Source organism: Artemia franciscana, chromosome 5 (genome assembly GCF_032884065.1).
Source record: "Artemia franciscana chromosome 5, ASM3288406v1, whole genome shotgun sequence".
Taxonomy (NCBI): Eukaryota; Metazoa; Arthropoda; class Branchiopoda; order Anostraca; family Artemiidae; genus Artemia; species Artemia franciscana.
This window is the reverse complement of record NC_088867.1, coordinates 57311636-57324127: the sequence shown is the minus strand read 5'-3', so window position 1 is coordinate 57324127 and position 12492 is coordinate 57311636. Positions and strand designations below refer to the sequence as shown.

The window sequence follows — 12492 nt, the reverse complement described above, 5'->3', positions numbered from 1 at the left end:
CAACCGTGAATTAAACAGACAATTGACAGAGGTAAACATTAATTGTGCTAACGAAATAGCTGAAAATTTTAATCTGATATTAACGCTACATCCTAATCCTTTATGTGTCCCAACATCAGAAGTTGCTCACGTATGTCAGTGAACCAGTCTTTTTTCTGAGCATTTAAAGTGTCCTGATAGTAATACTTAAGTTTAATTTGATAAACAGAACAAAGTATCTTACAGACAAGGCCTAGAAAGGAACGGGTTGTTTTCACTTGTTTTCACGTCTGATATGATTAAAGATTTAGTAAGAAAACTGAAAAAAAAAATCATCGTCTGGATACGATTGACTTTGTGCGTAACATTTGGAAATGGGTAGGGTCTTGTTATGCGAATATTTAGCTGTGATATTTATTTGATATTTTATTCAGGGGTATTGCCTCAAAATCTTTGTTTTGGGGTAGTTACATTATTGAAAATGGTAAATACACTTCTAGCTTTAGTTTGTATAGTCGTATCACATGTCGAGCGTATTATCTAAAAATTTTTGAGTTGTTGATTATTCATAATGTTCAGAGGACTTTTATTATACCTCCTTTCTATTTCGGTTTTCACCGATAGCTTTGGCACTCCAAGGCACTGAGATCCGTGTGCTCAGTATTGGTAGATTCAATTGGGATAACATAAATTTTGGTAGCTAGTGTGTATGATATTTGTAATGCATCCGGCTAATTCAGTCATTCACAGGCTATGTTGCAGCTGGTCAGGCGTGGAGTTGCAATTGATCTTGTCGGTCCACTGTTTTATATGGGTCGCCACCTAAATGTGCACCTAAGAATTGAGGGCTCAATCGTTCCAGTTAGTATCCCTTTGTGTAGGCATTAAACAAGGTGCAATCACGTCACCGGCAGTGTATAATAATGCTGCTCTGTCAACTCAGGATAGCATACCGATTTCGTGTGTTGTAAAAGCGATTAGCACGGCAGTGATATTTTATGCAGATGACTTGCTAAGCTTGAATTGGTCAATGTTTGGTCTAGAGGAGAGTTTTAGTGTAATTGCGAGTAAATTTAGAAAAATTGGTTTGAATGTGAACACTGGGAAATGCCAAGTTTTTCCGTTTAATTGCCCCGTCGCAGCTGAGTTGGACTTCAGTGGATCTCTTTGGTGCATCCGGTTCCACATGTCAAGAGCCTATTAATCTAGGACTTCCTGTATGAGATTCAATATCTTCAACGAAGTTATTGGCTGCGGGAACTGAAAAGAAAATGAATATGACAAAGAAGCTCCTTGGTAAAATGTATAATGCCGTTGTTCTTCCCCATAGTTTGTGCTTAGCTTTGTTCACAGTTATTATGAGTGAAAGTGATAAAAAGTAGATTAGTAAGTTATTTTTTCTTGCGTAAAGTTTTTCCCGAGTCTTCCAATATGGTCCCGTACCGCATTACAGAGGCTTGAACCCGATTTTGCCGCTTGATAAATTGTGTGTAAAATTGTCGTCAAAAGAGGTTTGCCACCCTTAGAGTGGTTTACTCTTCTGAAAGTTTGGTTTATTATTTTTCTTACTTTGTACAAAATGTAAAAAAAAAAAAGAGATGCACAAGCACTATTTTAGATTACCACACATGAGGGGATACCTGGGGGTGGACGTGGAGGTAGTACATATTTAAGTCCTTAGCTTTCACTGAATTTTGTAAGTCCGCTTATAACAGTAATAAGAACATTAATAATCGTGAATTTGATGAAACAAAAATGGATAAAGTTGAAAGTAGTCAACAAAGTTGAAATTTTTTTTTAATTTAGGGTCGATTCAATTTTTATGCTGTTGTGTCTCACATCTTCTTCATCATCACATTAATTTAAGGTTGTGTGTTTGCGGATTTGAAAAGATGGCTCTAAGATACTTCTAAAAAAATCTTTGGAGATTAAGCTTAGTAACAGGTTTTTGTTAATTTTTTTGAATTAAAGAAATCTTGAAGTGCATAATTTTAAGAATTTAAAATTACCAATGCATTCGCCTTATTGTTATCTTTTGAACAACTTCATTGGCTTTTTTATCCTCTCTAAATGATACCCTAGGGCATCCTTTTTTCTGTGTATTTTAATATTTTCTTTCTTGTTCTTTCTTTTAATTTTTCTCTTTTTTATTATTCTTTCTTTTTCTTAGCCACTGTCTTCCCTCTTTTGGAACCATTGCTATCTTTCATTTGTTTGTTTATTCAAATCTATTCGGGAAACAGAAAATATTAGTATTACTAATGCCTTGAATATACTAACTTTGAAAAAAAGAATATCAGAAAGAGTGAAACCCCCTTGATGACTTTCTTATGTCGAAATGAAACGTTAATACCTAATTTGGCATGTCAGTATAATTTAGTGCCGGACGTATTAAGAGCAAATTCGTCACAAAGCTTATTAAGTTGGTATCATGGTAATTTATGTCTCAACCGATTTTTCCTGGAGGACACAACACGATCAAATCCTTCTCTCTAAAAAGCTGAACAAAATGTGCCCAGTCGATTATCTTGATGATCTTTCTAAATAAGTTCTGCGTAACCATTGCAGCCTGATACGGCTTCTCACTTGCTAAAACGTAAATTTAGAATGCTTCATGGAACCAGAACCAAATTACTGGGACATGCTGCAACACCATAAAAGAGGATATACTGCTTTTAAAAGTAAGGTTCCACATATTGTCAATGATAATCTTCCAAAACTAGTTCCACTGCCTTCTTTCTGAGGAGCCTTTTCTCCCTTTTGTCAAGCAGGCAAAACAAACAAGGAAAAATACAACTTTTTTTGATCATCCAAAAAGAAACACCTATTAAGGAGTTCTTTCAAAATGTTATTTTGGTCCTATATATCATTTTATATGTTTATTTTGGTAGGACTGTTTTTCGATGGAGTTGCTTAAAGTAAAGGCTCAAAAGATGAAAAAAAAACTGTTTTAAATAACTGCGTAAAGATCTAGTTGCATGGTTAGACTTAATCCTCGAAGTATGTTATATAAAATTCTGCATTCAGATCATTTTAATTAAATTGGTTACCTTTAGTAACGCCAAATCAGGAAATCTTTCGAAAGTAAGTTGAGCATCTTCACCCTGTAGACCTTTTTTTTGCCCTTTTAGTATCCTTGCTGCTGTTACTCCTGTCATACCTAGGCCATCTGCCACAAAAATGATTGCATTTTTTGCCTTTGAAAATCTAGGTAGTTGAGTAAGTCTTTGCAAAATTGTACTTTGAGCATCTTTGTACCAAAATTCTTGATCTAAAACAAAGATATTTTTGAAAGGTTTCATTTACTGTACAATTCAAATTAATATAGGCGTTAAAACACATTATTTCACCCATAAACTTAACATCAAAAATTTTCATTTTTATACCTGTTTGGGTCGTAGTATTTTTTTTTTTTTTTTTTTTTTTTTTTTTTTTTTTGCCTGAATATATGCAGATCTAAGAGTCCTTTGGTCAAGATCACAACCTGAATCCCTTTTTCCAAATATCCTGAGCATAGATATCTCACCACTGCAGATCATAAGACCCTTAAAGCCATTGGTTCTGAGCCCTCTCCCTTTTGATTTCTCCCATATGGATTTATTAGACATCTGTAGATCCACGATCTATGAGGGATTTCGTGAGGGAATAATCTCAAACAATTCAAAAACTAAAAATTTTTTTTTGTTAAAATCTGAGGAAATTAAAATTTATTGAGAACATATACTTTATTAAATACGATTTCACATTTTCATAATGCATCCAATCGTACTAATGCTATTCATACCTCGGCAACTTCCACCGCATATATAATCATTAGGGCTCCTTCAACTATAATGGTTTCAGCCACGAAAATTTTCACTTAAAATTGTTCCAATTCGACCACTCCCATCGCGACTACTTCAGTCACGATTGCTCATAAAATTATACCTGACCAGGACTGCTCTTCAAGTGGCTTTTTAATTTATTGCTATTTTTACCATGATGATTCTTACAACCTCTACTCCTAGCAAGAATCAGTCTAGCACACCTACTCTCACCTAAACGATCAGAGCCATCCCCACATCGACTATTCTTACCAAATGCTCTTACCACAACTATTGCTACAACAACTACCTCGAGCCAAACTGCTCACAACACGAATACCATCAATATTTTGTCGGCTATTAATTTACAGTGCCTAGAATTAGTGTGGTGTTACCCTGCCCTTTTAACTTCCAAAATGCTATAACACTGTTTACGCCCAATTCCAACCAATATATATTTTGCATGGGTTTTATTGATAAGTATTTCAGTTAAAACTTAAAAAAAAATTACACGCCACTTTTCTCTAGCTTTTAAGAAAAAATTACTTTCATTTGCAGGTGTTTTTTAAAATAACTTGGCTTGCACGAAGTTCATAACATGTAACTTATTTTCATTGATCGTGACCTCTATTTAAGTTAGTTCCTTTCAACTTTACAGATAATGAAGCAACTGAGCTAGTCAGTTTACACAATCAATTTAGTTGTAAGTGAAATACAAATAACCAACTAGTAAACTAGTCAACTAGTCCATCTTTTTACTACTAACCATACAGTGTCCAGTCCCACCATGGCTGCCGAAACGATGTGTGATATAATTGGATATAGGATATAATTGGATATAATAGGATATAATTGGATGTTGGCAAATACCGCTTATGGAAATATCTGGTCATTTTAAAGTATGTCTTCGTAGTTATTTGTTATTTTTGTTACTCTATGCTTCATTTCTTTATCTATAGTAATTTATAGTTGGAGGGCAACTAATAAGCTGATTGCTGCTCATTTTAAGTTCTAAATGTGTTTAAAAATTTTTTGAAAAGACTACTTTTTATTTTAGTCTCGATAAAACCCAATTAAGATTTCTCCTCAGCCCAAAAATTTGTATATTTGTCTTGAACGTCTTTCTAATAGATACCAAAATTCCTCCGCAACCGAAAGAATAATCTTTGGAACAATCTCGCTTTTTAACACTATTCTTTATCTCTATTTGTCAATAATACTGTGTTTCTAAAGAAGGTTTAATAAATTTTTGCTTAGATACCAATGCTTAAAATCATTTTTTTTAAAGAAAATTGAATCCGTAATAATCTCTTCTTTCTTATGGATACTATATACAGCCTTATATGTTTCAATAAATAAAAGGATGAAATGCAATGAGAGTCAATTACATCAAAAAATCATATAAAAAAAAACAAGCGGCCGTATATACTGATTATATTTTGTTTTCTCTTTTTTTACTCCACTATCCTCACATTCCTTTGCGCAGTGGGTTATAAATAAATTATTATTATGATTATTATTATTATTATTATTTGAAGGGAGAAGGTGAGGTGAAACGATTTTTTTATCTTTACTATAGCTATTTTGCTATATAGCCATTTCCTATAAAGTTTGTGCATATGATAACTGCATTGTCCATACGGCGCTTCTCTACGACCATTATTCGATTGTAAATATACTTTTTTCTACGGTCTATATAAGAAGAAAAAGCTATTTCAGCTTCAGTTATCCTCTTTAGTATATTTTCCCTTTTGACTTTTTCGAAATCTTATTTGTTTTGTATGACGTTGTACTGCAAATCACTTAGGCACTATTCTTGTACATTAGCTAATCTAGTATTCTTATACAACGCGAATTGGTTCCTAAGAACCTTTGATGGACTTTAAATAATCTTATTATCTTAGACTGTTAATTATGGTCTCTTAGTAATCTTATAGATGTGGGAGAGTTTTAAAATTCTCTATTATACTATAGTTACAACCAACATTAAAAAGCACAGCATTTTAACATTATACTGCAAAGTTGTATGGACGACCAAAGCTGTAGGGGTTGTAAAGAGATAGAATACAGCAAGATAACATTCCAAGGCTGCAATAAAACTCGGTCAAAACAAGACTCAAAAATAAAAGGAACCTTTGATGGTGGCTTACGCTTGGAGCCCCCTTATTCCGCCGTCGCAGAGTTGGGACCGATTCTAACTCTGGTGAGGCATATCTAGGATAATGGCGGTTATTTTCTGACTAGGTTTGGTTATGTATCAAACAACTGTGTTGGTAGATACTCTCATGAGTATATTTTACTTCATCTTTCTTCCTACCCCCCCCCCCCTACCACCCAAAAAAACATCGAAAATCAAATGAGTTTGATTTTGTGCTGGTCCAAAAACCCAAAAAACTAAAGGAAATCTGGTAATTACTGCCATTTTTAAGCTGAAGATAGCAAATTTTTATGGAATACCATTTATATTCCAAAAATAACCATGGCTTTTGAACAAGATTCTCAAAACCATCAAAAGTGGCTACTATAACTAATTGCAATGAACCATCACTTAAAATAAACGATATCGATTTTACTGGTATGACAAGAAATTGATTTTTTTTTTTAAATAAAAGCACAGGCCCATATAAAAATCTCAAGTAAAAGAGGTAAAAAAATGTTTTAGTTCATGTAGAAGTATCTATCCTTCTAGCACAGCTGAAAAAGTTAGAAATACAATCTTATTTCTCTGTTTCTGTACAGTCTAAGTGAGTCAACGGAGAGAAGTTGTAACTTTGGATCCAACATTTCCCTTGCTGATCTTTGGGAGCTGATCTCTTACTGAACATTAAATATATTAAAAAAATCAAGTTTTTTTAACTGAAAGTAAGGAGCAACATTAAAACTTGAAACGAACAGAAATTATTCCGTATATGAAAGGGGCTATCCCCTCCTCAACGCCTTACGCTAAAGTTTTGTTACTGTCTTAAAAAGAAGAGTTGTAAGAAAGAGTCCAACTTTAGCGTAAAGAGCGGGGCGCTGAGGAGGGGACAGTTCCTTTCATATTCTGCATAATTTCTGTTCGTTTTAAGCTTTAATTTCACTCCTTACTTTCAATCAAGGAAACGTGTTTTTTTTATTTAATTTCTGAACGTGTATGAATTAATGCAGGTTTTGATTTTGGCTAACCGTACATGAATAATGAAAGCGAAATTTGCATGTTTTTTTTTTTGTTTTTTTTTTGGCTAAATTGCTTTCTCCAAGTTTTGATCGGACAACTTTGAGGAAAAGTGACGGTGGAGAGGGCTTTATTGTCCTGCAAATTTTTTGGTTAATTAAAAAGGCCACTAGAACTTTTAGTTTCGTTTAAAAATGTTTTTTTTTAGTAATAAATGTACGTAATTTACAATTAGCTTACTTGACGAACTTCTATATTCGTATGTTTTTAATACATACATGAGGGGGTTTGACTTCTCGTCAATACCTCGTTCTCTACACTAAGTTCAAATTTTGTTCCTATTCGTTAAGAATCACAAAGGCCGTATCTATATCTATAGTTATAGAATCTATAGTTCTTATGAAATTACTAAAAATACTTTAGCGTAAAGGGAAGAGTATTGAAGAGGGGACAAACCCCATCATATGCGTAATTATTTCTGTTCGTTTTGAGTTTCAATGTTGATCATTTCTTTTATTTGAAGAAAACTTTTTTTTACTTTATTTCTGAGCGTTGTTGAATTAATGCAGGTTTTGATTTTGGCTCACCGTACATGAATAATAAAAACAAAGTTGGATATTAATTTTACTTTTATTTGGCTAAATGGCTTTCTCAAAGTTTTGATAAGAAGATTTAAGAAAAAGGGGCGGGGGAGGGGGCCTAGTTGCCCTCCAATTTTATGATATCTTAAAGAGGCCACTAGAACTTTTAATTTTATTTACGAACGTTTTTATTAGTAATAAATATTCGTAACTTGCAAATTAACTTACGTAACAAAATTCCTCGTTCTTTACATTGAAGTTCGAATTTTCTTCAAATTATTTGAGAATGACCCGTGAATCACAAAGGCCATTTAATAAGAATAAACAGATTCTTTGAAATTATTAAAACTACTTTAGCGTAAAGAGCTAGGTATTGAGGAGGGAAGAACCTCCTCATAAACGTAATAATTTCTGTTTGTTCTAAGTTTTAATGTTACTCCTTTCTTTCAGTTAAAAAAACTTGCTTTTTTATCGCATTTTTCATTGTTTTTTTTTAAATAATGTTGGAAAATACGGAATTCCCTTCATAGAAATTCTCTTCCCCAATTATAAATTCAACCATGGGAAGATCCTCTCATTAAAATATCCCCTCCCTAATCCCCCCCCACCAAAAGAGAAAATCCTCCATGAAAATGTCTGTATACTTCCCAATAACCAACACTATATGTAAATAATGGGCAAAGCCCTTCCCCCGGGGACTGTAGGGGATTAAGTCGTCCTCAACAACATTGTTATCAGTTTATTCGACTATGCTGAATGTAAATGACAATCTAAAAATTTTGATCTCGTGACTTTGGGAAAAAATGAGCATGGGAGGGGGCGTAGTTGCCCTCAAATTTTTTTGGTCACTTAAAAGGGCACTAGAACTTTAATTTCCGTTAGAATGAGCTCTCTTACGGAATACAAAAAGAGCTTGAAACCTCTACAGTAGGTTTATCTGATACGCTTAATCTGATGGTGTGATTTTCATTAAGGCTCTACGACTAATAGTTGGCGTTTCCCCCTTTTTTTAAAAATAAGGCAAATTTTCTCAGGCTCGTAATTTTTAATGGGTTAGACTAAAGTTGATGAATTTTATATATTTAGAATCAGCATTAAAATTCGATTCTTTTGATGTATATATTGGTATCAAATTCTGTTTTTTCGAGTTTCGGTCGCTAATGAACCGGGTTGTTCCTTACTATACCACGTTACCACGTAACCACAATACATATGTGTGTTTTTTGGGGATAGTCCTTTTTCCTTTTATTTCTAATCGATTTTTTGGAACTACCGTGGCATTCTTAACTTATCAAGTATTTAATTTAAACAACTTAACACAAGCTAAAATATTAACACCAGACCGAGAATAGAAATCGTAAAATAATCTTCATAAAACAATAGAGACAACTAAAAAAACACTTGGTTGATCAGAAAAAACTTGAAGCATAAAGAAATGCTAAAAAAAAAAAAAATGTTGGAGTAGTAAAGTAGCTTTAGATGGCGGATTTTTTTTTATTCATGCAGCATAGCAGAACAAAAACCATTAACCCCTAGCGGTGAGCAGAGCTAGTGAAATTGGGTATACTAACAAAAAAACAAGTGGTATGGTAAACACGACTATAAAATATATGCATACATTTGTATATATATATATATATATATATATATATATATATATATATATATATATATATATATATATTATATATATATATATATATATATATATATATATATATATATATACATATATATATATATATATATATATATATATATATATATATATATATATATATATATCCATGGGAACAGGGGTAGTGAACAATCGTAAGGGCTCAATTTTATACCTCTTTTTTGTGATTTTGATAGCATTAGTGTAAATCATAAAGTCTAAAATCAACCATATAAAGATATTACCATAAAAAGTTTGATATTTTTTCTTATGGAAAATAATAAACACTACCAGAAAAGGGAAATTTTGATTAAAATAATTTTTAGAAACAAGTCGTTTTCAATAGTAACCAAAACTCTAAAAAATGGAATTTTGATACGAATAGCTACACCAAAAGAATTTTATTTTCATGCTGATTTAAAATATATAAGTTTCATCAAGTTTAGTCTTACCCATCAGAAGTTACAAGCCTGAGAAAATTTGCCTTATTTTATAAAATAGGGGAAACAACCCTTAAAATTCATAGAATCTTAACGAAAATAACATCATCAGATTCAGCGTATCAGAGTACCTTACTGTAGAAGTTTCAAGCTCCTATCTACAAAAATGTGGAATTTTGTATTTTTTGCCAGAGGGCAGATCACGGATGCGTGTTTATTTGTTTTTTGTTGTTTTTTTGTTGTTTTTTGTTTTTTTGTTTTTTGTTTTTTTCCCGGGGGTGATCGTATCGACCCAGTGGTCCTAGAATATTGAGAGAGGGCTCATTATAACAGAAATGAAAAATTCTAGTGCCCTTTTTAAGTGACCAAAAAATTTGAGGGCACCTAGGCCCCCTCCCACGCTAATTATTTTCCCAAGGTCACCGGATCAAAATTCTGAGATAACCACCTTATTCAAAGTAGTCAAAATCCTTATAACTATGTCTTTGGGGACGAATTACTCCCCAGCAGTCCCTGTGGTTAGGGGCTAAAAGTTACAAACTTTGACTAGTGCTTATATATAGTAATGGTTATTGGGAAGTGTACAGACGTTTTCAGGGAGAAGAGTGGGATATGATTGCAGACCTTTCCATGGAGGAATTTGTCACAGGGAAGAAAATTTCCATGAAAGGAGCGCAGGATTTTTTAGCATTATTTAAAAAAAAACAATTAAAAAATAAATATGAAAAAATTTTTTCGACTGAAATTAAGGAGTAGCATTAACACTTAAAACGAACAGAAATTATTACGCATATGATGGGTTCTCCTCCTCCTAATACCTCGCTCTTTACGCTAAAGTATTTTTAGTAATTTCGTCTGTTTATTCTACGGCTTTTGTGATTGAGGGACCACACTTAAGAAATCGGGACAAAATTTAAGCTTTAGTGTAAAGAGCAAGGTACTGACGGGGGGGGTGAACCCCTCAAATACGCAATAAAAACATGAGAATACAGAAGTTCGTTACGTAAAATGATTTGTAAGTTAAGTTTATCTTTTACTAATAAAAACATTCGTAAAAAATTAAAAGTTCTAGTTGCCATTTTCAGTAACAAAAAATTCGGAGGGCAACTAGGCCTCCTTCTCCACTCCTTTTCCCTCAAAATCATGCGATCGAAACTATCAGAAAGCCATTTAGCCAAAAAAATAAAGATGCAAATTCCGTTTTAATTATTCATCTGCGGAGAGCCAAAATCAAAACATCCATTGAATCAAAAACGTTGAGAAATTAAATTCAAAAAAAAAAACAAGTTTTTTTTAACTGAAAGTAAGGAGCGACATTAAAAATTAAAATAAACCGAAATTACTTCGTATATGAGAGGGGCTGCTTCCTCATCAACGCCCCGCTCTTTACGCTAAAGTTTTTGAATGTTTTAAAAAGTAAAGTTCAGAGAAAGAGTCAAGCTTTAGCGTAAAGAGCGGGGCGTTGATGAGGAAGCAGCCCCTTTCATATACGAAGTAATTTCTGTTCGTTTAAAGTTTTAACGTTGCTCCTTACTTTCCGTTAATTTTTTTTTATTTAATGAAAGTAAAGAACCACATGAAAATTTTTAGCAAACTGGAATCATCTCGTTCAAATTATATTTAAATATATATATTTTGAAACATCGATCTGAAAAAAAAAGTATGCACTCGAACACGGTATAACTTCATGCTCATTATATTAAATTTATCCGGGTAACAAGGCTTTTTGGCCTCCTATAGAGTCTTCCTTTAGTCAGCTCCAGAACATCTTTTTAATCTTACAAAATCCTGTATTTATTGTAAATTGATTTAGTTTGTTTGCTTTTCTTTTTTGTACTATGTACACCATTTTAATTTTTTTTCTTTTTTTTTTTACTTCTTTTTTCACTATGTGTCAACTGCTTTTCAGTGGCTAAATACTCATTATTTATGTATGCTCGTTGTTGATGAAAAAAAATATGAAATACTTAATACCTTTGTTTCCTAAACTTTGACTAATCATTAGAACCCCAAATACAATCCAAGCAAATATCATTATAGCTGATTCAACTACACTAAAAAAATACACTTTCCACTACTCATCTCTTTCATCTGGCAGAAGATGGAATGAAACTAAGAACTGTCCACGGGAATGGAAAATTGGGAACAGCGCGCAAATGAGTGGATCTAGGAGAGAATTATATTACTGAAAAAAAAAACAATAACAAAGCAATCCATTTTTATAATTTGATTACTTAGTTGTTAGCTGTTAAGATGAAAAGAGGAGAAAAAGAGCTCAAATGGTTGAAAGTATATCCATCAGCAAGTATGTCGTGACTCGGGAAATTAAGAATGAAAAATTCAATTTTGTGCTAAAGTCTGGCTTTATAACTTGTTTTATGTTTTTTAAATGAGCTTGTTCCACTTCTTAAGCTATTAATTGCTGAAAAATGCAGGATGAAGTTACAGAGTTGTGACAGCAAAAAAGGATACAACAATTAACAAAACCTTCGTGAAGATAAGTGGTTCATAACAAAAACTTAGATATCGATAAAACTAAAGTCAGTTCTGTGGTAACCGGGTGGGGTCTCGTTGAATCTCAAGCTAGGGCAGCAGCTTGCTAATTTTGGTCCCGGGAAATTCGAAGGTATCTAAAGCCATGGATTGCCGATTCCTAACTTGGGTGCTTAAAAAAATCAATTAAGCTCTTTTGATATCATAATAAATTTGATGAGCTGTAATACTTTTATTAGCAAACTATTTTACTAGGAAAACTTGTCACTAATATTAATTGAGGAAAGCTAGTAATAAAGTCATAAAATAAAAAGTTGAATGTTTACTACAAAGGATCCACGGCTGCTTAAATAAAATAAATATGAATATAATTTCTTTGAGACCT

The 12492-nt window shown here is 32.7% G+C and overlaps 1 protein-coding gene across 2 annotated transcripts in view; it reads right to left on the bottom strand.

Moving 5' to 3' along the window:
• Nucleotides 1-11740, bottom strand: part of LOC136027627 (alkaline phosphatase, tissue-nonspecific isozyme-like) — a 92396-nt gene extending 80656 nt beyond the window's left edge. Inside the window, exons 1-2 of one of the 2 annotated variants that reach the window (XM_065705047.1) lie at nt 11589-11740; nt 3030-3250 (exon numbers count right to left, since the gene is read on the bottom strand). In XM_065705047.1, coding sequence (XP_065561119.1) covers nt 3030-3250; nt 11589-11649 — 282 coding nt within the window. In that variant the 5' untranslated portion in view covers nt 11650-11740. The remainder of the gene's footprint in view (nt 1-3029; nt 3251-11588) is intronic. The other variant, XM_065705048.1, reaches the window with a different exon arrangement.
• Between the last annotated feature and the right edge of the window lie 752 nt (nt 11741-12492).